The 26,597-nt window shown below is 44.7% G+C and overlaps 1 protein-coding gene and 1 long non-coding RNA gene across 5 annotated transcripts in view; both read left to right on the forward strand.

The window, feature by feature from the left end:
- Positions 1-24,067, forward strand: part of LOC126647738 (uncharacterized) — an 853,551-nt gene extending 829,484 nt beyond the window's left edge. For all 4 annotated transcript variants that reach the window (XR_007630665.1, XR_007630666.1, XR_007630668.1 and 1 more), the window contains exon 2: positions 23,153-24,067. This is a non-coding gene — a long non-coding RNA (uncharacterized LOC126647738). The remainder of the gene's footprint in view (positions 1-23,152) is intronic.
- On the forward strand, positions 6,908-24,067 carry NINJ1 (ninjurin 1). Its single transcript, XM_050330248.1, has 4 exons — positions 6,908-7,055; positions 15,807-16,041; positions 20,356-20,517; positions 22,330-24,067. Exons 1-3 carry the CDS (start codon positions 6,984-6,986, stop codon positions 20,508-20,510), a joined length of 462 nt encoding a protein of 153 aa, XP_050186205.1. The 5' UTR covers positions 6,908-6,983; the 3' UTR covers positions 20,511-20,517; positions 22,330-24,067.
- Positions 24,068-26,597: the final 2,530 nt, after the last annotated feature.

A 26,597-nucleotide genomic window follows, 5' to 3' on the forward strand; every position in this document is an offset into this window, starting at 1 on the left:
AGTCTCTTCTATCCAAAGTCTTTATTTCCTGTTTTGAGTAAAAGGCTGTACCTAGTTTCTGAGATTTCCTGCGTGGTAACACTTCCTGAAGCGTGAATCCTGAGCCCTTGCAGGAAAGGCAGGTGCAGCAGTGGAAGCACACACTGAAGCAGGATAGAGGCATTCCAGGATGGTGTTAACAGCAAACTTAAGCCAAGAGTGCCAGATCTCCTCGGGAAGTGTGCTCCAGAATTAAAGAATATCAGAACCACCTGACAACCTCGCTGGCAGTCATCATCATCTAAAAAAATGCCAATAATTTGTATAAGGGCCAGGCTGGGGGACCACACCTCTCTCCCTGTACACGTGGTTTGTAGTCAGACAGCAGGTGCCAAGCCACGCCAATCCCAGGCAGAATTCTCCGGTTTCCAGGGGATGTTGTGGCCATGCTGCAAATTTGGACTCCACATTCGGATGAGATGCCCATGAGCACTCCTGGCCACCTCCCTTCCACAGGGGCCCAAGGCCACAGGGTCCCTCTTCTGCCCAAAATAACCCCGCTGGGCACAGCCTCGCTGACATCATCTGCACTGCAGGCACGCCGGCTGCTCACCAAACAACACCAGGCATTCCAGACTCTGGGAACATCTGTTTGCACGGGGAAGAATAGAGCAGCTAAGAGGCTGATGTGAGTGCACAGCTAATTTGCTGTGTGCTGTGAGCACAGGGCACTGCACAGCAGTGTGTGAGCGTGTGAAGGGCAGCGAGCCCAGGGGAAGTGAGCACGGAGGAGTCCTTTATGTAACGGGTTGTGCTTGCTCTTTACTGAGAACATGAACTGCCTCACACTTCTAAATGCATGAAACATTAATCCGAAAGAGTGCTGCTAAATTGTATATCCTGGGTCAGATAATTTTCACAAACTCCAGATGTCCCTACTTTTATGCTCAACCATTTGTGTAGATGTTTCTGCTTATTTCTAGGTGGGAGCTTACTCATTTCCTTCTGGCGTGAGTCCAGCGCTGCTTGAAACCTTCTCTTTCTTGAGAAGTCTGTTCCAGGCGTGCATGTGCCAAGCAAGGCAGCACATCTTAAGCAAAACAACTTATTTAATCACCAGTTTCACAGATTTTAAATCCAAAATGGACAAATGGGATTGCTGAATCGGATCTCCCCAATAACAGAGGCTGGAGATTTCCCTTCCATGGGAGCAGGCAAAATCACAGAATCATGGAATGTTTTGGGTTAGAAGGGGCCTTAAAGATCATCTTGTCCCACTCCCCCTGCCATGGACAGGGAACCTTCCACTAAGTCTTTCCAGAATGTCTGGAAAATATTCCAAAACATCCTTCCAGAACCTACTTAGGAGGGAAGGGCACCGTCCCTTGCCTTCGTCATTTGCCTTTCATGAAAGCTCACAGTAAATCAAAACATTCAGGTCATTTCAGAACTTTGATAGTGTCATAACCACCCGTGTATCTTCATTCCTGGGGCTGCCAAGCAGCCCTACAGTTTAAGTTATTCTGGAGCAATTCCAGCAATGCAAGTGGGCTATTACACAGTGGATTCAAAAACCCTCCTTACCCTGTGTTATGCAAGGGTAATCATTCCCAAAATGGGTTCTGAAGTAGCAGAGATTTAGTTCTCTGCCTGCAATACAGAAAACTGCTCATCACACTGATATTATACACCCACAAATGTAACCCCCTCTTCCCCAGACATTTGTTACAGCACCTAAAAATATCCTAATGATCTGCTTCTCTGACTGTGTGCCTGTAGTAGATCATTAAATCATAGAAGAGGTTGGAAAAGACCTGTTAAGATCACCAAGTCCAATCATTAACCCAGCACTACACCATGTTCACCAATATACCATGTCCCCAAGTGCCATATCTACAGGTCTTCTTGAACACTGCCAGGGATGGTGACTCCACCACTGCCCTGGGCAGCCTGTGCCAGGGCTGAACAGCCCTTTCAGTGAAGGAATTTCCCCTAATATTCAACCTAAATCTCTCCTGGTGCAACTCGAGGCCATTTCTTATCCTGTCACTTGTTACCCAGGAAAAGAGACTGACACCCACCTCCACTACAACCTCCTTTCAGGTGGTTGTAGGGAGCAAGAAGGTCTCCCCTGAGCCTCCTTTTTCCCAGGTTAATACAGATGTACTGCTGCAACTAATTCTCCACCCAAAAGTTCCCTTTGACGAGTTTCAGCTTATCTAAGCATCGCTCAGTGTGCGTGCCCAACCAACTCCTCCTTCCACAACCCTCTCTAATATCAGTGACTGCTGTGGCCATAACCCAAAAGAGTTTCAAGTCTTTCTTCCTCTTTCTTTCCAACACATAGCCTTGTCCAGATAGCCAGTTTAAACTTTTTTTGGCAGTGGGTACATGCTTGGTAGCCACAATCAGACCAGACTTGCAACCTTACCTTCTCTATACTGCTCCAGACTAAGCTGCAGTTTGTGGGCAGTCAGTAATTTTGTTAACATAAATATTATGGCTGTATGGAATTAACAGTGTCACTTAAATACAGATTTACTAAAGACCCAGGGTATGCAACAGGTCAGACCTAAATTATGTATCACGAGTCCTGGACACAAAACGAACTGCAGGAGATAAGTTTGCGGTGTGGGTTACATGGCTGGGCACGTCCAGCCCAGAGCAGTAATTCCACACTGGCCACCATTCATTACAGAGAAAAGCACCATTTTCACACCAATTATCAAGCTATTTTAAACAGGTAGCCTTGCTGGGAACAAGCAGACAGAAGCACGTGAAGCAAAGACTGATTTGGGAGCGATGAATGGAAGCTGTGGGGAATTCTGCAGTTCCACTGCCAGGCTGTGTTTGCCAGGCCCTTCTCCTCTGCTTTTCCTCCAAATCGATGCTTCCAAATTTTTACTCACCCAGTTTTTCTTTCAGAAGGGAAAGTGGGATAGGTCTCTTGTCCTTAGGTGAATATCTCTCTACTGCATCGCTCCATTCACAGAGAGCCTTTTTTTTGTATCTCCTCTCAAATCCCAAGCAGTTCCTGTAAGCACAAAGAGCAAGCATCAGACAGGAAATTATGACAGACATCACAAGAAAACAACTAAATGCATAGCTCAGGTGAGAATATAAAGACAAAAGTCAGTTTCTTTCCTGAAGCTCACACCTAAGAAGTCATGAACTAAGAAGATATCAGATACTAACAGCTAGTTAATTTTATTAATGTTATTTTCATTAAAGTCAGTCAGGCACTTGGAACAAGACTGCCTAGATTAAGTATTTACCTTGGACATTATTTTCCAAACACCATGATTATCTGCCAGGCTTGCAGGAATAAGAGGAACCTGATAAAAAGAAGAAAGCACAAAAGGATGTGCTTTTGCTCTGAGTAGTTTCAAAGATATGATGCACTTTCACCTCTTCCAGAACAAAGGAAAAAATCAAACCACACATATCTCTTTTTTTGAGAGTAGATACCAGGGCAAGGAACTAAATTGTCATATATGTAAATTAAGATGCCAGAAACAAACAAACAAACAAACAAAAGTAGGATGTGCTGAGGGAAACAGGAGGTGATTATAAAAGGTGATGCAGTTGTACCTGATGCAAAGTACCAGTTTGGGAATTTCAACCTCTATGTCCATGTTAAATACCTCAAGTAGCCTCATTTTTCATCACCAGCACCCTCCTCCTTAGTTCCCTCCCTCCTGCACCGTTGAATGACTGATCCATTTTTCCCACAGGGAAATTACACCAAATGCCAATTTGTTTGCTTGAACTTTTGCTCTAGTTGAGAAGTACCAGTTTGCATCACTGCTTGTTTTTACAGTGACCACAAATGCCAGGGAGTACCATGTACTTTTTCATTTTGGCTTTCTTCAGGTTGTCTCTTCAGCCACATAAACAGTATTCAGGCAGAGAAAATTCATTCCTAGTAAAATAAAAGGCAAATCCCTCCCCAAATCCAAGTCAAACAAAAAAAAACTCTTGAAAGTTTTGTGAATGCAACGTGCTACCCTTTCCAGTTAGATTTCAGGACTGTCCCATAACCACCACAGCGATTTCGAGGAAAAAAACCCACAAGAGAGTTAATAACGATTAACAGCCTGAGAGTCTGTTAGAGACTGGGAATTCCTTTCATGGCTGAAGATGCAAAGATGCAGAGCAGTGGTGGAGGTTTTGACCTAATACTCCCACCCAGATTTCAAGGGTTGTTCTGATAGTGGTCCCAGGGACCCTCTCTGAAGCCTCCAGTATCTACCCCTGACTCAGACTCCCGTGACAATTCTTGCAGAGTTCTCTTTTTATATATAATTCACATTGCAGACAAGAATGACCACACAGTGTTGTCCTGTTGCTTCACTCCTTGGCTGCAGGGTGATAACATCACCAGGCTGTCTATCTCTCTCACAGTTTGAGTCTGGGGCTGTTTTCCTGCAGCGAGAGCAAGGCCTTTCCCACAACAAACGAAAGATTTATTTTGTTTTTCAGATTCATCCAACAAAACCAACTCAAAGGCTGGATAACAGGAAATTTCATTGTTAAAGAAATGGATACTGGACTGACAAATGCAGCAATAGAAAGCTGCAGCAGAGAACTGACTTTCAGACCATGTGTGAATCCTGGCTCACAGGCCACAAGCTCGGACTAAGCTGTTTCCCAGTTCCACTGAAATCCCATAGGATTATCATCAGGTCCTACTTTCTCAGGTCTTTTTGGCACGTGACTGTGCAGCACAAAGTAAGTTAGCACAGAGAAGGAATAACTCAGCGCTATCCCCAAGTGTCACATAAGGCTAAGGGAAAATAATTTCACTGGAGCACATCAAGACTTTAGAACTGCCAAGCGAGTTCCTCAAAATGCATTTGCAAGGAAGCACAGCGTACAAAAAAGGGGCCAGAAAAACACAGCAGTACCTCTGAAAATGTGCCTGGATGATTGCAACCAGAGAAGGCTCTGAGCAGGTTGTCTTGGGATCCAAACACAGCAGCAATAATTATGGTCCAAGCATATTTAATGACCGACAACGGCTGGCCTCGCTGGGTGCATTACTGAAGCTCAGCTACCACAAATCCAAAAATTAAGGGAAGCAATGAGCTTTTTCAAGCTTTGGGCTTGGTGAGAACTGACAACAGTGTGGTTTGTACACATACACATACATCTTTGCTCTCGTTTTCCATTTACTATGGTTGATAATAATAACAACCTTTATTTCTCTCTAAATTAGTGTTTCCTAGCTCACTGCACTGAAGAGGCAGCCAAGGAATCAAGACAGATGAGGATTTCCTGTAGAGTCTAATTAAATAAATGTTTGCTGGGCCGTTTGTGGAGGCAGTAAGTTGTGAGTGTACCCTGTGTCGAGGGGCTTTGTGTGACCAACGTTAATGATCAGCTCAGCACAGTGGTGAGAACAGTGAAATGAAACCTTCAGCGTGAAAAACAGAAGCCCAACGTGTGTTTAATTTGTACTTTGCCACATCTGGTTGTCCATACGCTTCTGCAAATCCAAAAATGGATTCAGTCACCAGTTAAGTCTGCTTTAGCAAAAAAACACTGTGAACTCCTTAACAGAAATCAGCCACGAGAAGTCAGTGCAGTTTAATGTCGAGGTGAATATAAATCTGCATTAAACCCCACCGGAGAAACTCCAAAGGACTAAACAAAGACACATAAAATTTTAAGGTGGTTGCCACAGTTCCACTCCCCTACCTGCTCAGTAGTTACTGGGTGTCAGAGAGGTGAGTTCTGCTGCTGCAAGGGAAAAGCTGCAGGGATATGGTATAAGGCGAGATATCTATTTGATGTGTCACAGTCCTCGAGCCTCAGTCTGAATTTTCATTTTTTCAATATCACCTTAAAAAATGCAAATTATATTTATATTTACATTCTGCATGTTTATTTATATTCTATGTGTTTGTTTGTGTTCTCTAAATAGGAAATCCTTTAGTTCTCTTTAGAGGGTGAGAAAAGTGATTCCTAACAGTGGATTTTGAAGGAATACACTTTGGACACCACACATAGGAAGTGGCTTGTTGAACAGCTACTCAGAAACCTTTTCAGGGCAGATGAGCAGTTCAAGCTTTAAAAGAAGTCACCTGTGGACACTTAACCCGACTTCTTTTACATTTATTTTCTACTCTGAACACTGTAAAGTTTAAGTGGTAGAGGGTTTGTGCATAACAGTAACACTTTAAACTGTAATTTAAATTATTTAGAGCTGTTTCATGCTTCGTGCTGACATCACTGATCTCACTGCCGTTGTTTCTATGCATGCAAGTGCTCCTCTGACGTCCCACCAACACCAAACCTGTATGTTAATTGTTTTTATATGCACCTTTTGCCGCAGCACAGGTGGGAAAATAAGCCTAGGGTGAAAAAAATACGTAGGACAACGAGAAGGAAAAAAATAAAATAACGAAACCGAAACCCTAAAAACCCCGATGGAAGCTCTCTTAAAACCAAGCCCCGGCCTTCATTCATCAGGACAGGGATTACTGAAGTGAGCCACTTTGAAATGCATCCATTACCGATCACCAGCAGACCATAAATAACACACAGGGGCAAACACTGGAAACTGGGCTTCATAGCCTGGTTGGGATCCACCCCGGAGAGCGTGCGGGGCCCGGGGATGTAAAACCTTCACCCCCGGAGAGCGTGCGGGGCCCGGGGATGTAAAACCTTCACCCCTGGAGAGCGTGCGGGGCCCGGGGATGTAAAACCTTCACCCCCGGAGAGCGTGCGGGGCCCAGGGATGCGGAACCTCCAAGTCAGGGATGCAGAACCTTCCCCCGCGGGGCCCTTGGGCTCAGGCCCGGCCCCTCCCGCCCGGCATCCCCGCCGGCGGCGAGGGAAGGAGAGGAGAGGAAGGGGAGGGGAAGGGTTGCGGGCGAGGAGGCGGCTCCTGCAGCGGGATCCTCCCCGGGCGGGGTGCGGGCAGGCCAGTCGGGCGCCGGGAGCCGCCGCCTCCCGGGAAACTTTGTCCATCGCGGACAGGAGGGACCCGCGGGGCCGCGATGGACTCGGGCAGCGAGACCCACGAGCTGAACGGGCAGGCGGAGGGCGCGGAGCCGGCGGCTGCCGAGAGGGTGAGGGCCGGGAGTGGGGCCGGGAGCGGGGCCGGGAGCGGGGGGAGCCCCGCGGGGCCGGGCGGGACGGGAGCCCCGCCGATCCGTCCGTGCTTCTCGGTTGTTACGGTGTTTTCCCACGTTCTGCCGGGGATTCTGCGCTTGTCCGTGCAGGGAGGCCGCTGCTCGGGGCCCGCCTGCCCAGGGAGGGGGACAGGGAACGTCCTCACCGGCCCTGGCTGGCACAGCCCCTGCTCCGACACCTGCCAGCCCGAGTGTCTGTCACGGGTGTCTGTCCCCCCAGGCTCCCGGGTGTCTGTCCCCCTCAAGGTCCCAGGTGTCCTCTCTGGACATCCTGGAATCCACCTGGAGCTCGCCGCACCTGGAGGGGTTGGTTTGTCCCCCGCCAAAGTGACGTGGGAGAGGATGGTGAAAGTGACTCGGGGATGTCCACTCGGCGATAAGCAGTTACAAAAGTAGGAGGAGTTGTTGAAGGGGCCGGGCCTGTGTTTATTTAATTTAATATTCCGTGCAGTAATTCTTTAGTGCTCCATGTAGTCAAACATGACCGGAGATCCTCGCTGGAAAGCATTCATCCCATATTCTGTTTATGTGTGAAGGATGTTTGCTGAGCATGCGACTTATCTGGAAAACCAGACTGGTAAAAGAGCATCTTTTATCTTGTTTTGGAAAGGACTAAACTCTACAGGCAGTTCTTATTCCAGCCTAAGGCTCTGCCACATAGAAACCGTTGTACTAAACCACCTTCTGTGTCACTGGTAAAACTCTGTGGTTACAAACAGACTGGGCTCATTGTGTAGCACATCTGTCTTTCCTCCCTTCCTTCCTCCCTCCCTGACAACCCCTTGGAGTCATGAATATCATACCAAGAAAAACAATAATCTGTTTTTAATAAATCCTGGAAATCCTACGTAAAGTGAGTCAGGGCTGGGATATACAGGTCAAACTGCTGGCCTGGGGTGATTTCCTCTGAGCCTCTGGCTTCTCAGCAGTCCTTTCATTTTTGTGACACAGTGTTGTGATTACATCACAAGTACTCGTGATGGGGGTTTTATTTTTTTCAGTGTGGTCTGCTCCAGGAATTTTTCTGAAACTTTCCCGTGTTACTTCATCTTGGGTTTCAAGCAACCATCACTTTGGTATGTCTTTCCCATCAAAACTGAAATTCTCTGTGAGTGCCATATAAAGAATAAGCAGTGAGACATGGTATTACATTGTTTTAAATGTGGCACTTCAGAGAACTTTAGAGAACCTTTTTTCATTTTGTCTCACACACACACACAAAGTACATGCAAGGTAAAACAGATGGGGACAGACTTCTCAAAAACCAACCTATGAATAGGAGATACCTTCAAAAAATCTGCCAAAGTTCACAATTCACACAAACAAAAGAACACCCCAGCTCAGCAGCTGAGTAAACCTGGAGAGACCATCTGCAGGTGCCTAAACCTGGGAGTCAAAATGTGTATCTTCTTTTAGGAATGGTCTCAAACACCACAACATGGGCCACCCTGGTTTGCTCCCTGCCCACGTGAGGACAAGTGCTCTCCTCAAAACAGACTCTCCTGTACATCTTCACCACAAACCACTCCCTCCTCCTGCAGAAGAGCTGACACAAAATGCAGGTGTAGTTGTCTTACCTTCAAAGCAATTAAAGCACCCAAATTGTTAAAAAAAAGACCAGTTGAGCCCTCTGTAGTTCTGAGTGAGTGGTCACACAGTGGTTTGATGTGGTTGATTTTAACTCCATTTTTAATTTGGATAAATTTTTTTAGCAGCTGTAAAGCTTTTAGAAGCAAGAAATTCCTTGCTTTCTGAGACTGGGCTGGCCTGGCACACCTCACTGACTAATGGGTGTAATTACAGCTGGCAGAAGTGTCTGCCTCCTCTGCAAAGGATCTGTTCATACAAATACAGATTGTAACTGTTTTCTCATCTTCCTGCAGTTACTTTCCTTGTCCACAGTCCATAGTGAAACACTCCAGTACACCGTGTTGTAAAATCTAGTTTAGTGTTTCCAGGATAATAACAGGGCATTCTTGATGTGGGAGTTAAAGAAGAGCTATGCAAGAGGTGAACAAGAACTGGATAGTAGAAATGAACAGCTTTAATCATGTCATTCCTGAAAAGGTATTCAAGTCTGCATAGTAATTCAGAAGTAATTTGGGACATGGCAGTTTCTTGGCATCATACTGCAAGTAACCAGCCTGTAGGAACTTGAAATTATTTTGCTGCATATAGGCTGAAGTGGCATGTTCTAGAGCATTACTCACATCAAACTGAATTTGGAGTATTTGATATATTCCAAATATTGATGCTGTTGGTTTGGTTTTGTTTGTCTGTTTTTTTAAGTGGCCAGAGTAAACAAATAGTGTTTTAGCCACACAAAATAGCTTCTATTAAAGCTTCTATTAAAACAGCTGTGGGAACGAGTTTAAGTTACTCCTTCATTTCACAAAGTTAGTCATGAGGTGTGCTGGTTATATTTAAGTCATTTAATGAGTATTAATGAGAAATATTCTAACTGGATCCTGGAACCAGTACAGCTTTAGGAAAACAGTGTTCTGCCATCAGCAGGCTTTTCTCTTTTTCAATATTAACTTTTATAGCTCTCAGGAGTCAGCATGATTGCCGCTTTTTTTTTTTTTTTTTCCTTCCTGTAGTGATATTTGCATTTTCTGATTGTGTAAAATGTGATTTTTCTTAAGCACAGGATTTTGAAACTGATAGAAAATCATGATGTCTGTGAAATATGAACACAGGCTGAGTTTTCCCCTTTTTTCTTTTATTTGCCTCCACCCACACCACCCCAAGATGTGGTTGCAGAAGTCTCATGAACAAGTTAGTGTTAAACTTGGATTGACATCTTCCCCCTTTCCTCAAAGTGGAATTTGCATAGGAAAATGGAACTGATGATTCAGTCCAGAGCCAGAGGTAGAGTTTTTTCTCGCTCTGAGTCAGTGCTAAGCTGAACAAGAGATCTAATGTTTTACTGAGGGGAAAAAACCATGACATATCTTCTGAGGAGGTGTACAAAGGACCTAATCATCCATTACTTGACTGATATGGCTTAAATTATTTTTGTTGGGAGAATATTTATTTTTTTTGTAGAATGCCTTCCCTGTTTTTCTTGGATCAGCAAGATCTCTGAGATGGAGGGGAGGTCTGACTTCAGCATGGTCACATATGGCCCTTTGCAGTTTCAGGGTGTAGGTGATGGAGATGAGGACAGAAATTCCACATCTGTGAGGTTTATTAAATATTACTATAAAGTTACTAGTGCAATTTTGTAACTTTAGGGTTGATCTTGAGAAAAATTAAAAGTTCTGAAATTGTGCTCTGTTTTAGTCCTGCATTATTTATTCCTTTTATGTCTGATCCTTCCCTTTTTTTGATTTAACTGGAATTTTTTCTGAACGTGAAATTTCACCTCAGAGATCTGGAAAAGTTTGCCGTGTGCTATTTCTCTTAAAGATGAACGCTTCAAAACATTAGCAGACTGCTTTTTAAACAAGCAAACAAAAAGCTGAGCACCTTTTTAACAGTTCTGACGGGGAAGGCTATTGCAAAACACATCAGAATGGCTCGGCTTTAGCTCTGCACAGCTCACGATTACGTAGCAAGTTTCCATTGTTTTAAAAATTCAGATTTGCCCCTGAATGTAGGGTTTTCAGGAAGCTTGCTCCATGGCATTCCAAACCCAGAGGTCATGCTGGTCCAGCCTCAATTTCAGTGGAGGCTGTTTGCCCATAAAATTGCAGTAATCACTAACCCAAAAGAGAACAAAAACTGCATGAAGGGTTAGAGCAAGCCAAAGACAATGAAGACTATTCCAGAGTAAATATAAACTGTATTCAAGACTAAATGTAACTGAAGGCAGGGAACTTTCTGACAGCTTCGGGGAGGTGTTGTTAATCAGAAGCAAAGTTATTGGAAACCTTGTTTGGCATATAAAATTAATAATCAGCAATATCTCTCCAATTATCCCATACAAAACTGTGTCTCTCCTGTGTTTAATAAAGACATTCTACTGCATCATGGTTGAAAGTTAGAATACCATGGAAGTGTTGATTGCTAATACTGAAGCAATATTAAAAAAAGGTGTTTGTGTGTTTTCAGAACCCAGACATGAGACTCTGGGCCTGACATGCAACACGTGTTGAGCTCTGGGTCCTGCAGCCCCAGCTGAACTTAAGTGGCTGCAATTACATATTGCAAATTAAAATTAAAGCAACCCAGGCTGTACTTCTGGCTTACACTTCGCAGGTTTTGGTTCTGAGTGTTCATTCTTCACCTTGCTAACTGCAAAATCCTGCTTTGCTGGTGGGATTTAAGAAGAAAACAGGAACCAGTCTTGTGCTGCTGCCAGTGTCTGTTGGCTTCAGAACAAGAACAGGACATTCAGTGTCCATAACAGATCTGACTCTTGAATTGGCAATTTCAGGGTCCTGTTGGTTCAGGCAGTATTTGCCTTTCACAGTTTTTTTGAGGCTTTAGTTTTTGTTCTGGGGTTGGATTTCTTTAGATTATCTTAAAACAGTCTCTTTAAGGGATCTCCTGTGTAGTGGGAGAAGCTGACTGAAGTACTTAGGAATATGCCAGGAAGAGAAGGAATGAATTCTAAAACCTTGCAAGCAAAATCCAAATGCTTTCTTTCCTTCTGCATTCGTAGGGCAGAGAGACAGAAACAAACATGAGTTCTAAATACAAATACAAAATAAGTGTCATTTTCTCCAGTGTTTGTTTGTTTTTTTCTCTGTGCATTACAGAAGACTGGCAGATCCCAAACCCCACCTTGTCTTCTCTGGACAGATTAACAGGCACATTTTGGGAAGTTGGACAAGGAAAACAAATTACTTTGTGGCTCTCCTTTTTTTTTTTTTTTTTTTTTAATTTGGTCAGATTTTCAGCATGTCGGTTTGACCCCTTCAACAGTCACCAGTGTTTTATAAAGACTGCTGAACAAAACAACTGCATAAATTTCGTCACAAGTAAGGATTTAATGCTGTAATCCTTACTAGAACAAGTTACTGTATTTAGCAAAGATGCTTTATTATTTGTTTTCAAATGTTTCCATTTTCAGCCCTGTTTCCTTCCTGTTGAGTCACCAGGTGGGTCCTAGCACTGATTCACGAAACTCAGCACCTGAGGACACTCTCAGAGCCACTTTTATTTATTTATTTATTTATTTATTGCCTTATTTATTTTTTTATTTATTGCCTCATTATTGCCTTGTTTTATTATTTATTTATTTTATTTATTGCCTCAGAGCCACTTTTATTTATTTATTTTTTTAAAAATGTAACAGTTAAACCCTTTCTGTATTTTGAAGGGACTCGGTGCTCTCCTTTGTGGAGCCCTGTGGGGTGGCTGTGCTCAGAGGCTGAAGCTTGGTGGCACGGGGGACCTGAGGGCAGGCTGTGACTGCAAGGAAGGCAGTGCCAGCTGCACGTGGCTCATCTGCACTCTGGCTCTGTTTTCCCTCAGGCTCCTTTGGAGACACCAACTGAAGGGCTCAGCTTGCCTGGGCCGGGTAATTTGAACACTGAAGGTGTGTAATGAGGTGTTGTGATTGCACTGAGGCTGAGGCAGGGCACGTGGAGTACACACTGCTCCTCTGCCAAGTGACACCTGCAGGAAAAGCCTCTCTTTACCTGCATCCCAGAGAACCTGCAGACATTCCACTTTCCCTGTCAGGTGGTCGTGGCACAGGAGGTGCTGTTTGGTGCTGAGGGCTGCACGTGCTGCTGCGTGCTTGGAACCTCCCTGAGACCGTAAAGCCACATCACAGAGTTCCCTGTGGTTTCTGTTGTGTCACTATCCTGAGGTTAAGGCAGCAGCTCTTCTTTCATTGCCTGTCTGTGTGTTGCTGTGGAACACGTAGTCTGATCTTTAAAACTGCCTCTGTGGTGCTGGCTGCATCACTTTCAATACCTTTGGCAGTGACCTTCAGCTTGCTCCCAGAAGGCAAAGCTACTCTGCTTTTCTTGTGTTTTGTTTTATGGTTTTCCAGCATGAGTCAGGAGGTCCCATTCCTCGGTCAAGGACTGTTTCTGGGGCTTGCACGGTTACTGGTCCTTTTTTCCTGGTGAAGGCAAGATGACAGGCTGAGAAAAAGCTCTGACATTTCACTGCTGCATATGCCTGGTTCTGATGTTGAACTGGTCAGCTTTCAGGAATGGTAGCTGAAAGCCTCTTAACTGAGTAAAATGCCAGTTTTTAGAATCTAAACACAGTTAATAGCTGAGTTGTCATTCCAGGAACAAGAAGATTTTTCCTTAGTTTGCCTTAGCAGCTCCCTACCTTGAAAAGTCTCCATTTATTGGAGGCCAGAAGGGGCTCAGGCCTTTGCAGTTCAAACACCAGAGCCTGCTGGTGTTCCACCATACGGAAAATTAGCAAACAGCAAGGTCCTGGAAGTGCAGCAGTACATTTCCTCAGGGAAAAGAAAATACTATGCTCTGTTGTTTATGTAGAAACTGCCTTACATCCTGGAGTCACAGATGTGACTGAAGGGGAGATGTCACCCAGACTATTTACTCCCTTGTACAGATAAAAAAAGCCATGTCAAACATGTTCACATTCCTACATGGGGTGAAAACAAAGAAACCAGTCCTCATGTTTTCACTGCAGTCCCCTTCCATGGGGATTAAGAGCTGACTCACAGCTACCCTGGTACTTTGTGCCTCTTTGACACACTGCAGCCTTGCAGACCCAACAGAGATTTTAAAGTCAGTATTTTTGGCAAGAAGGAGTTAATTAGTTCCTGGACACAGGAAAATTCTCCTCTATTATGAACTTGTGACAAAATAGAAATTACTTCTGTAGTGCACTGAGAAGAGTTTCTCATAATCCCTGCCCAGAACTTGAATTCTGATGTTACACACATAATTCCCCATCCCCTCTTGCACTGCTGCAATCAGGAGAGCTAAATGTGTGTGTTTGGCTTTTTCCTGCACAATGAACAGTGGGAAATGTTAGTCTGGATTTTTCTATTGAGCCCTGCCAGCATACATTCAATGCTGCTTTCTTTCCATAAAGGAAACTTGAACATCTGCACCTGGTTTAGTGCTTCTGGTGGATGGCATGCAGGAATTATGGTATTTTTCTGGAGCACCCAAATGCTGTAGTGGTATAATGGGGCAGGGGGTGAAAACAGGAGGCTCTTCTTGAGGAGAACAAAGGGTGGCAAATGTGGGACAGATTCCCTAGCCAAATTGTGGGTTTGGATTGTAGGATTTAGACAAAACCAAATGATTATCAAGTTCTTCCTGACTGAAGTTGGTGTCTGTCTCAGAGCCATTTTCTTCCCAGGAGCTTGGTCTTGGTGAAGAAGCCTCTGCCTGGAGCTGTGATTACATGGCTGCTTCTCTTTGCAGAAAGAAACATTTGCTGCTGCCCCATGTCAGTTTACACTCAGTCAAATATTCAGGCTTGTGGTGAATTACAGCATGTCTGGCGAAAATAGGTCAAGTTTGGTGTTTAAATGCCCTGGAAAAAACTGGCAATGCGTGCATCAGTATTTGCCCTATTTAAAAGGAGGCTTTTAGGTCTGGACTGTGGCAAGCCTGGCTTTGGAGTTGGAAATGTGATCATTTTTAGTGCTGCTGAGAGGAGTAATTAGAGGGCGTCTTCTACATTTGAACTAACCCTCAAAGCCAGACTTCCCTCCCAGGATTTTCTCGCAAGCAGGAAACATTTGGCCAGTAAAAAAGATCTCTGAAGAAGCAGGTTTGAAGAAGTCAGCTAGAATTAAGCTTATTTTTTCATGTATTTGTCTATTATTTTTGAAAATAAAGTCTCGAAGTAAGAGCAGAGAGAATGAAGTTCCTGCCCTATTCAGAGACTGCAGGATTGAGGATCAGCTCCTCTTCCTTCCCCATGGAGTCAGGCAGTTAAGTCTAACCTAGTTACCCTCAGCTGCATCTAATCCATGGGGAAATAGGCACCTCTGGGAGACAAGCTGTCAGATTTCAAGTTGAGTCCCATGAGTCATCATCAGAAAACCTTTATTTATCCCGCTGGGTTAACTAGCCCCGGGTTTGCCCTGCAGTTGGTTTTTATTTTCCTGTTTGCTTGCTGAGGAATTAAAAAAAAAAACAAAACCCACAAAAAACCCAAAAACATCTGATGTGAAAATGGAAAAAAAGAAAAAGATTCCCCTGTAGCTGGGCAGTTCTTGGCAGCCACGGATCATATGATAGTAAAGTGGAAAAACATCTGTGTGTGGATGGCCCTGGACGGCGGCACGGAGGAGGAAGGAGCAGCAGGGAAAAGAGGGCGAGCAAAGCTCACACAGTGGCCAACTTCCACATCCATCCTCAAAATAAGACCCGTGAGTAATGAAGGAACTCTTTAGATGTGTGATGAGAGAAGGTGAATTTAATAAGTCCATATGTTTAAGTGTGCTTTCAGGAGCAAATTAGTCCCAACAGTCTGCTGTTTGCTGGATCGTGTTACGGTGTTTTTTCCCTCCCAGCTTTTTCTCAGTGCAGACTTTTCAGCTTTTCCCACCTTTCCTTTTCCCACTGTTTAGACTGATCCTGTGGGCAGGCTGGAGAATGTGTACCTGCCAAAGGGCAGTACAGGCAGGCCCTGTTTTCTGCTCTCCTCTCAGCTGGGAGGATGGTGTTAACAGCAGAAAAGCTGTCCTCGTGGTCACAGAAATTAGTGGGTGGGCCGAGGGACCTCTCACTCACTCACCACCAGTTAAGAGGGGTGTGAATAACCATTCCTCTCTCCCAATTTCAGCACAGAAGGTTGCAGTTCTTTCAGAGGAACGGGCCCCTCAACATCAACCACTACGCCAACAAGAAGAGCGCGGCCGAGAGCATGCTGGACATTGCCCTGCTCATGGCCAACGCGTCCCAGCTGAAAGCTGTGATGGAGCAAGGACCTTCTTTTAACTTCTACATCCCCCTCATCGTTCTCATCAGTCTGTCACTCACGCTGCAAGTCATGGTGGGAGTGCTCCTGATATTCCTTGGTAGGTGGCAACAGCGAGAACCATTGACGTGTTTTCCTTGCAGGGTACAGCCCGTGAGATGGTGCATAGACACGCCATTTACTTTAAAAAAAAACTGTTGTGCTTGGAAGTCTTTACCTCAGAACTGATTAAAGTTAGAATCATGGAATCATTTAGGTTGGAAAAGGCCCCTGAGAACACTGAGTTCAGAAGGTAACTCTGCGCTGCCCTGTTCACCACTAAAACCATGAGCACCACAACTACACATCTTGTAGTTATCTCAGCCACTTCCCTGGGCAGTCTGTTCAAATGCTTGACAACTCTTTCAAGTGAAGAAATTTTCTTAAATATCCAAAAATAATGATTTTCTCTTGAAACCATAGAAATACTGCAACTAAGGCAGGAAGGGCAGCTTTATGTGGAGTCTTCCGTTTTTATCAATGTTCTCATACTCATTTGCCCAGGGTATGAATATTTTTCTCAGCAGGAAGCCTGAAGAGGAAGGAAAATGATGAAATATCATAAAAGAAACATCAGCAGGTCAGATAGGATCATGCAGCCTGCCCAGTTTCATAATACTGTTTCCAGCAAGACCTGTTACTTAATCTTATGACTGAAATATGTTTCTTCCAAATCAGTCATATAAAAAAAATTTTGCTGTGAATATGGAACTCTGAGACAGAAGTGAAAGTTGAAATGTCCATCTTCGTGTTGGTGTGGCACATTGTCTTCAGCTTGGCTGTGTTTCTGCAACCGAGCTGCATCCGTCATTCCCCACCTAGAGATCCCAAATCTCGGAGTGGGGTCTGGTAGAAATATACTTGTTATTGTTAGTTGTCAAATCTATGTTAAACTGAAATTAAAATTAAAAAGAAAAATGGGTTACTTTTGGAGCACCCTAGGAGCATATCTCATCTGTTACCCACATGAAGTCACGGTGACTTCAGTCCAAAATTTGAAATGACACGTGACAGTCTGAGTATAATCCTGGAACTTGCTTGGGAAACCCTTTCTTACTTTCTGCCTAAGGAATGTGTTGTGACACCGTTAACATGTGCTGGAAATCACTTCAGGAGGATGAGTTCAAACAGGAGTTGTGTCAGCGTGTGCTCTGGACACGTCGAATGAGGCAGCTGTAGAATTAGTTCCCTGCTCCCTGCCTTCCCCTTCTCCCCTTTCTGTCTTGTTTGTGGACTTACAGACCTTCACGTTCCTAGAAGTTCAGGGCAGTGTTTTTGCTGTTCTCCAAAGCAGACATTCAACATTAACAGGTACAACACTGTGAGGCACAAGACCCAGAATTTATCATTAAAAATTAGGTGGTTTTAAGTTAGTACTGCCAAATTAGCAGCACACTTATGTCCTGTACCCTCTGCCTTCTTCTGTCAGGCAGAATATTGATCTGAGTAGCTGTAGGAACAGACTTATTTCTAAAACAACGTCATTGCTGAGTGATCATGAATTACCCAAAAAAAACAACTGAAACTGCACCGAGAGTGGAGAGACAGCACTATTATGGAAAACTGAGTTTAAACAAGCTTAAACAAGCCTTCTCTTTGCTGTCTTAACCTACTGTGGTGTTTTCCCCCCTGCTCTTGTGAGGCCAAATGCAAAAAGAATCCAGTGGCACTTTGCAGAGTTGCTGAAAACCTGCCATGTGAAGCAGCAGCACCCAAAGCCCCCAGACTGTCCCTTTGGAGAGTCAGGCCAAGATTCCTGTGGAAATCAGAGGGAATGTTGAAGCCCACTGAAATAAATGACATCTCCACTGGAAGGAAACAGCTGTGGATCCCTTCTGCTGGTGTTATGTGATCATTTCTTCTCATAACCTTTTTCAAATCTTGCCCTTTACCTTAACGAGTACAATATGACCGACCTTAAGCCCGGTGTAAATGAACAGCCAGAGATCACACATGGCATTTACTAAGTTATGGGTGCCACCTTTGGCGTCCCTGTCAGTCCTTCAGTGTTCTGCTTTTTTTAGTCACAGCTGGAAAAACAAGGTTCTGTTCAAGGAGAAAGTTCCTGGGGATCCAGGATACACGTCTTGTAGTATTGATAAGTAGCTGATGTAGTTTTTTTTCTTTCTTACAAAGGAGACAGAATACAGCTGTCTCTGCATTTGGTAGGGTTGGGGCAAGGGCAAAACTCAGGTCTTGGCTCAGAGGAGATTCCAGAAAGGGGCTGGAAAAAAACAACCTGGGCGAGGTGGGAGGAGAGTCATGGAAAAACTAGCAAAATACATGCCTGTTCCTCAGTTGAAGGCATCTCCCTGGTGGTTGTTTCCAGCAGGCTTTGAGGCTGTAAACAAGTTCCCTCTCTTTTTGTTGGGCAATAATTTCTCAATATATGCTGAGCTATCGCTTTTTAACGCTTGCTCCTGCAAGACATTGCCAGAATGGCTTAAATGCCGTCAATTTTCTCTTTGTCACATCGAGAGTGACAAAGCCCTCGGCTTAGGGTGGCACACTTGGAACTCTGCTGTCCTGCTGAGGTCAGAGGATAGGAAGAAGATAGGAAGAGAGGAAATAGGACGTGAAGGTACAAAGATACAGGCATCAGAGGGAGAACTTGCTTTTCCCAATGTATATTTGGGAGTTTGGGCCTGCAGGAACAGTTTGCCTTTCTGCCCAGCCACGAAATTCTGCCTCTGCAATCTCCGAACAGAAGTCTGTGCCACCATCCAGTTTCTTCCCTTTGAGACAGGGTTTTATCCTGGGAGCCACCAGTTCTCACAGTTTCTACTGGGGATTAAAAGCTTTTCCTCCTTCAAAAGAGCCTTTTACAAAAACAATGTGGGAAATGTTCAGCAGACTTGTCCTTGAAAGTGATTTGGTGATCTTAACTTTTTGGAAGAAAAGCAAAGAATGTCTTGAAATAGTTTCAGTGGCACGGAATCATAGTAATCTAATCCCACTATAATAAAATACTTAAAGAATAACTGTTCTTAAGAACATTTTCACAAACACCCTCATCTTAAGCACTGTAATTACGAAGACAGGATTACTGCAATTCTACTTCAAGATTTAGAGCTCTTCCTAAACTGACAAGCATTCCTTGTCTTCTCTGACCCTCCTTTGGACAAAGGGACAGCTCTGAAAGCGTCAGCTTGCCTTTCAGCATGGTTTCTTTTAACTTGCATGATGAATGCTCTGCAGTGTTGGCAGGATGGTTGTGTCACACACAAATAACAAAGTTATTTGCAGTATAACCTGCACATCTGTGCATGTGCCTGTCAGAAGGAGCTCTTAAGTTTTATTTGTGTTGCTGCAAAAACTTGTCAGGTATGAACTTCCTCTCACAGACACAAGTGGCCTTATGCAAAACCCATTCTCAAAACTTCCTCCAGGATTCCTCTTCACTTCATTCCACCAGCATCAAAGAAGTGCAGCTGAGGGTCTGAGCTGCAGAGCCCTTAATGTGAGGGAACAGAGACACTGGAAGATCTTGGGTGTTCATGTGGTGGTTTAGTGGCCACGGTGCTGTTTGGGCAAAGTTTGGACTTGATGATCTTGGAGGTCTTTTCCAGCCTTAAGGATTCTAAGACAACAGGCAAGCACCCCAGACTTCTCACTGTCCTGTTCCAAGCCTATTATCAGCCCAGTGTAACTAATTTGTCTGTTTTCACAAGGCCTGGAATCAAAATTTACACTAAATTAATGCTATCTCCCTTGTGGGATCCTCCCTCACTCCCATTAGAAGTTCAAGCAAAGAGGAACTGCAAGAAACAAAGGAAAATGTTTACACAGCTGATGGTCCCTGTAGGAAGGGCTGCAGCTACACTGCTCTATCTCCCTCTGTTTTACAGATAGAGAGCCCTTGCTTTCTAAAAACAGAGCCAGGGCAAAAGCAGGGAGTACAAGCTGGGGAAGGGCACCAGCACAGGAAAAAAAAAGACAAACCAGCAGTGGTAAAGAGATTTGTAGCATTTTAGTGGCAGGAAATTTAACTTCATCCTGTCAGGGCTTCAAAACTTCATGTATTCAAGACTGAAATAATTTTTAAATGCTCAAAGTCTGCAACAAAGCTAGGCTTCAAAGGATCAAGAGCTCAGAAGGTTCCTAGTAATGTTAGTGCATCCATTACTTCCCATGTGCCTCCACAGAGATTAGATGCTAATTACTGGAAGTTAATAGGCTCCTTGTGGTTGCAGACCTTCCCCTTAGCACTTTTACTGACACTGCAGAATATCTGACTTCCCTTTTAAATATGACTGATGCAAATAGCCCAGCGTAGGAGAAATCCTTGAACTGCACCAGTATGAAGACTTTTATTCTGGATTTTGAAATATTCATCTCACTAAACATTTTTTTTTTCTCTCCTCTCTCTTTGAAGTAAAATATGACCTTAACAACCCTGCGAAACACGGAAAGCTGGATTTCCTCAACAACCTTGCAACTGGACTAGTGTTCATTATCGTAGTTGTGAACATTTTTATCACTGCCTTCGGAGTGCAGAAACCAATTGCTGAGTCAGCACCAAAACAATAAGTACCAGGTGAGTGTGGTCTCCCTGCACCATAAGGTAGCAGGGCACGGCATCCAGGAGTGCAGGGCATGGCTTTAGACCTTATTTATACAGTTCTAGTCCCTGCAGGGAACTGAGCTCACTTCATATTAGTGCAGAAGCAGCTGGGAACTGGTAAGTCACGAGGGTGTGTTTGTAAATGTGGAGTTCAAAAGTGGATGGCATCTCACCCTGCCAGGGGCCCCTTGCATGTGCCACATGTAGGAAGTGTAAGGATTGCCCTGCCTCAGCCACTCCTTTTCCTCGCTGCTGACAAGGACCATAGGGGAAAACAAATGTAGTTTTGCTTTTCCCAAATGCCTCTCCTTTCTTTAAGGAAGGTTTGCACCCAGTCTGTCCTGAGCACTGAAGACTTAATCTGTTTCCAGGTAACACTGCACATCCTGGAACCCTCAGTTCCTGTGCACATTCTGTGGCTGTTCTGCCCTCCCAAGGATGGGGCTCTGCTTTGTGGGAGTCTCAGCCCCCCAAAATGAGCCCTATCGCTTTCCACGTGGCCTTTTAGAACAAGATTGTTCCTCTGCCTTCACTGTCAGCTTGGTCCTTTCCTTACACAGAGGGATAAATACAGGAATTGTGGGGATCAAAATGGGTGTATTCTGTAGCTCTGAAGAGCAATTTGGGAAGGGACAAACCTAAATTGTAGGCCTGTAGCTCAAGAAGCACTGTGGTCAACATCTGCCTTTAAAATAGCACTGCTGAGTCTGTGTGTGCCAGCACTGCTCTGGCTCTTGGGCTTCCAGATCTCAAACAGGGTCAGAGAGCTGCTGAAGAAGGAATTAGCTGGCTTTCCTGGCAGGCCATGGTATGTTGGCTGCTCTGACAGAGAAAGGAAACCCTTTCTCCATGAAAAAGGAAGATACAAGGCCTTTAAACCCCCAGTCTGTAGGTGAATGGCACAACAGAAGTCTGTAACAAGAATGGGAGTCAGACCAAAATTTGTCATCAGTCTAAACAGGATGGGGGGAAACCAGGTGCAACAAATTACTAGGAAAATGAAGAATTAAATTAATTTATTTCAGGGTATAGCTGGAATTATCTGCTCTAACCAAAACCTGTGAAATTTTGGCAGTGAAACAAGATCGTTTTACTGTGTTTTCTGACCATAGTCACTACAAATAAACTAATAAATATTTAATTTTAGCAGCAAAAAGCACACAGATTATCTGAGCTGTTACCAGAATCATAGGGAGAATGTTGATCTCAGTAGTACATGTTAAAGCAGTACTGAAGCACTAACCCCAAAATTGCACTGGTCAAGGCAAGAGAGCTGAATGAAGAATTATTGGAATTTTAGCTGCCTTCACAGGGCAAAACACACAGAATAGCCAGGAACAGAGGCAGAGACAAGACTCTGAAACAGGCCTAAGGAAATAGCAGTGTTTTTGTGCCATGCCTGGCTGCTTAGCTGGCACCTGCTGGCAGGGAGGTGCCCTGGACAGCATTTGTATTGGAGCTTCTCCTCTGCTATTCCTTCTGCTCTCCATAAACTGTCAACCCAAAGGGTTTTGTGGCTTAATCATGGCTGGGATTGTGAAGTGCACATTGCCCTTGCTAAAAACACCTGGTCATCTGAATGTAACTTGAAAAAATTGAGTGGTTTTCAGTCTGGTGCCACAGTCTCCTCAAAACCCAGAGAGAAGTGGGTGGTCACCATTTTCTGGCCTCCCCTTTTACTATTATGCACTGTTTTCCCACAGAAACTCGCTTCCCCCTTTGAAGTAAATGTGTCATTTGTCATAATTCCTGCATCACTAACATCTCCATATCTTTGCATTTCAGACACCTGGAGCGTTCATTCCAGATGCCATTTGCACTTGAGCCAGTTAACACCTGGACACAGCGGGGAAGACAAAATTATCTGAAAGGAGCTGGACACTCTGAGCAGCTTTCCCAAGTTTCCAACAACCAGTACCTTTGTGCACCTAAAATTTCCCCGTGTGTTAATATTTAAACTGTCTGGAATCTAGGAAAAGGTGGATTTTGCCCCAAGGACGGTGCTTTTCTGGAATATTGGCATTTCAGTTCCTGTAGGAGCTCCCTCTTTTTCAGAGAAGCGACATAAGCTCATCAAGCAAGGAAATATCATCTGGTAGCACTTCACAGGACTTTTTCTTTTTTATGTGCCTTTGTTTTTTGTGGCAGTTTGTCCTTTCCACCATGGTAAGAAACGTCAGGCCTTGGATTCTGGCGTGGTCATGTCCTTTATTTCACAGCTTGGCACCAAGCCCGTGTGCTCTGTAGCCCAGCAGTGCTCTTCCTTTGCAGAGTGCAAAGGTAGCTGTGCCTTGTTTTCCTTTTGTATTCCGCTCTAGCTGAAGGAAAGATGAGACAAACAGAAACAATCAGCTCTCTTTTGTCCAGTTTTGCTCGCAGGTACTCATTTGTTTCTTCATCTCTGGGCACACTTAAATTTTCCTGTCCTTCGTGCACAGACACACAAATAACCTAATTGTTAATAGTTTCTTACTATGAGCTGCTGTTCCCTGTGTTCTGTGCATTATATGTATGTCACAGAACCACACAATGGTTCAGAGTGGATGGGAACTTGAAAATTGTTGTTCCATCCCCCTGCCATGGGCAGGGACACCTCCCACCAGCCCAGGTGGCTCCAAGCCCCGTCCAACCTGGCCTTGGACACTTCCAGGGATGGAGCAGCCACAGCTTCTCTGGGCAACCTGTGCCAGGGCCTCCAACCCTCATTGTAAAAAACTTCTTTCTTATATCAGATCTCTGGAAACCCTGTTAGAAGCAGCACCTTTTCTAGGCCCAATTGGAAAACTGGAGGAGCGAGGGTGAACTCCACCTGTAAACTGGTCCCGAGTGCCTGTCAGCAATTCAAGTGGCAAAATGAAAGAAGTTTGTCTCTCCATGGCTGAATTTCCCCTCTTCCCGTCATTGATTGCTGCAATTTTGTTACTTTTATGAATTTATGGCTGAGAGCATAAGTAATTTTTAAATTTTTATTTTTAAGTATATATATAGAGAGATAAATATCTTCTAGGTTCTTACCTGCTGGCTCAGGGACTGACACTTTTTCTAAACACACTATTGCTAGTAATGGTGTAGGTTACAACAAAAACATTTCAGTCATTTTATTTCATCTGCAGTCAGAAAAATCCAAGTTTTCTCGGTTGTGCTTATGTGTAGATGCAGATTTGTACTAATGCATTTCCTTACCGTTAATTTTCAAATGCTCCCTTGCACATAGGAATAGAAGTTTGACTTCTACGTGTTCATTTCATTTATTGCTGCGTTTTTATTGCTCACATTTCTCTTTGGTTATGTCTCAAGGCTCATTGATGTACCAGATCTTCATGTACATGTTCTGTAAGAATTGCTAACAGAAAACAAACTTGTGTGATGAGTAATGGAATTATTTTTGATTTTTTAATTTGTCTTTTGTTGCTTCATTTCCATTGTAACATGTATTTAACCAGCATCTGGCAGTCACTGGTTTCATTGTGTGTGCTGCACCAATTTAAATGTAGCTCAGAACAAGTTCTGAATGAGGCACTCAGGATGATTTCCTGTATTAAGTTTTTTACAAACTCCTTGTTCTGTCACACTGTTGATGCTGCAGTGCAGTGAATTCACTGCCCACAGAGCAGGGCTGAAAGTCTGAGAACCTTTCTTTTGAAGGAAACAGGTGACTGTAGGCAGAGCCCTTCCAGGATGAAATTTATCTGTGGCTGAACAGTGGGCAGTAATGTTGATAAGATTCTTGACTGTATCACCTTTTCTACATTCAGCATTCTCCTCCCTGGAATATTTTGCCTGTCTGCACATCTGATTTGGCTGGAGAGGCTCTCTGGGGGCAGCTGCCTCTGTTCTTTACAAGAAACTTTGTACCTGAGTTAGGTGTCTTGTTTCTTTGTGCTGCCCTGAATACATAACCTGTCCAGAAGTCACTCTTAAGTATGATTATTAGATATTTTCCATTGCCAGCTTTGCATCCTTCTAGTTTTTTAACCAAGACATAAAAATAGGAAGAAAAGTCTTTCTGGCACTTAGTTAATCTCTGATTTATTGAGTTGTCCTTGCCACCCCAAGGGCAGGTGCAGACAGACACCCAGGCTCTGCTGATGTTTGCTGGCTTCCTACTCAGGGGATATTGGGCCCACTTTTGATCGTGCTTTTTACTGCCACAGCCCTGTCCTGTCATGGACAGGCTGGTTTGGGTTGGAAGGGACCCTAAAGCTCATCTCATTCACCCCCTGCCACGGGCAGGGACACCTTCCACGAGCCCAGGTTGGTCCAAGCCCCGTCCAGCCTGGCCTTGGACACTTCCAGGGATGGAGGGGCCTCACCACCCTCACAGGGAAGAATATCCCATCTCTCCCTGCCCTCTGGCAGTGGGAAGCCATTCCATTTTATTCTACTCTTTATTGAACCATAATTATTCGGGTCACGCAGGCAAAGAAGGTTTCAGTGGGTTCCTCCTGAGAAATGTAACAGTTGTTCTTAGAGCATCTTCCCTGCTGAGCTGTTGTCCAGCACAAACTACCAAGGCTCGTGTATCCCATCACCTGGCAGCCTGTGGAGTTACCAGGATCCAGAGCAGTAGGGCAGGGAACACTCACCAGGCAGTTCTCAACTGCAGCCTCTCAGCTGCAGGTTCCAGTGGACTTGGCAACACGGAGGTTTGGGAATTGTTAGAATGAAAGGAAAAAAATACTTGAAGCTTGAACACATTTTGGGATGCCAAGAGCTGGATTTGGAGCCAGTGCAGTGAGGGGGTGGATGCCTGTTCACTTGGAGTCTGCCAGAGCCAGGCTCAGAACCACAACAAAAACCCGCCAGGAATCCTCCTGCTTCCTGACCTCCTGCAAGTGGGACTGAAGCATCACAACAGAGAGAGCCTGGTCTCTTCTTTTGGTTCTAAACATGCAAAAACCTGACCTGAGAGCCATCCATCAGCCTCTGAGGCTGTGAGGGCACCAGCAGCATTCAACTTGCCACTGGATGTCCTTTTTAAATAAAAAGGCTGCTGGTTTATTCCCGTTGTCTTTTATTGTGATGAAGATTTGCAAAACACCCTCAGGCACGCGATCTGTATTCTAACTCTCTGAAGCCTTCAGAGCTCATGTATTTTTTAGCAAACAAAAGCATCTGCAAGTTGGTTTCAGATATAAATTATTTAATGACGGGATCGTTATTCTTTTAAGTCAGGTGCTGCTTTAAAATCCCGGCGAGAACCTCTGAGGGGAGGCAAACAAATCCACGGGTTTGGGCTGCTGTGCTTCTCCAGAGTTCTTGGTTGGAGGCAAATGCCTCCCTCAAAAAGAGGTCATCAATAATGAAGCCAGATGAATTTTCCAGGCTGTGTGGGGAGCGGTTCGTGCCAGGTCAGCCGTTCGCTCCTGTTTCATAAGCTGCTGGGCAGGCTGAGCACTGCACATGGTCCTTCTCATCAGTCCCTTCAGCACCCACAACTGCCTGGGCTGAGATTTTCAGCCTAGCTGGACTCACTGAAGCAGGTGACAACAAGTATATTTGCTGGAACTGACTTTTTAAGTGTTTGTCCTCTGAACCAGGTCACTGCTGGAGATTGTTCTGCTGCTGAGTCTTACATAAAATGGGCTGAAGCAGAAAGCACCATCCTGGTTACTGTTTTCAGCTGAACTGCCATTCAGGTGTTTTGATTTCTTCTAACCAGCACTAAGTTGGGTGGGAGTGTTGATCTGCTGGAGGGCAGGAGGGCTCTGCAGAGGCTGGATCTGTGGGCTGAGGCCAACTGTATAAGGGTACAGCGTCCTGCAGTGGGGTCACAACAGCCCCCTGCAGCTCCAGGCATGGGAAGAGCAGCTGGAAAGCTGGGAAAGGCTGTGGGAGTGCTGGTGTCAGTGGCTGAAGGTGAGCACGGGTGTGCCCAGGTGGGCAGGAAGGCCAAGGGCACCTGGGCTGTGCCAGCATTAGGGTGGCAGCAGGGCCAGGGCAGTGGCTGTCCCCTGTGCTGGGCACTGGTGGGGTCACACTCCAGTCCTGGGGGCAGTTTTGGGACCCTCACTACAGGAAGGACATTGAGGGGCTGGAGTGTGTCCAGAGAA

Source organism: Myiozetetes cayanensis, unplaced genomic scaffold (genome assembly GCF_022539395.1).
Source record: "Myiozetetes cayanensis isolate MyiCay16 unplaced genomic scaffold, myiCay2020 scf40, whole genome shotgun sequence".
NCBI lineage: Eukaryota > Metazoa > Chordata > Aves > Passeriformes > Tyrannidae > Myiozetetes > Myiozetetes cayanensis.

What these genes read in the sequence shown, in the direction of transcription:
- NINJ1 (XM_050330248.1), top strand. Translation starts at nt 6,984, where the DNA reads ATGGACTCGGGCAGCGAGACCCACGAGCTGAACGGGCAGGCGGAGGGC. An exon ending in AGCCGGCGGCTGCCGAGAGG is followed by an intron (nt 7,056 to 15,806) that starts GTGAGGGCCGGG and finishes TCCCAATTTCAG; the next exon opens with CACAGAAGGTTGCAGTTCTT. An exon ending in AGTGCTCCTGATATTCCTTG is followed by an intron (nt 16,042 to 20,355) that starts GTAGGTGGCAAC and finishes CTCTCTTTGAAG; the next exon opens with TAAAATATGACCTTAACAAC.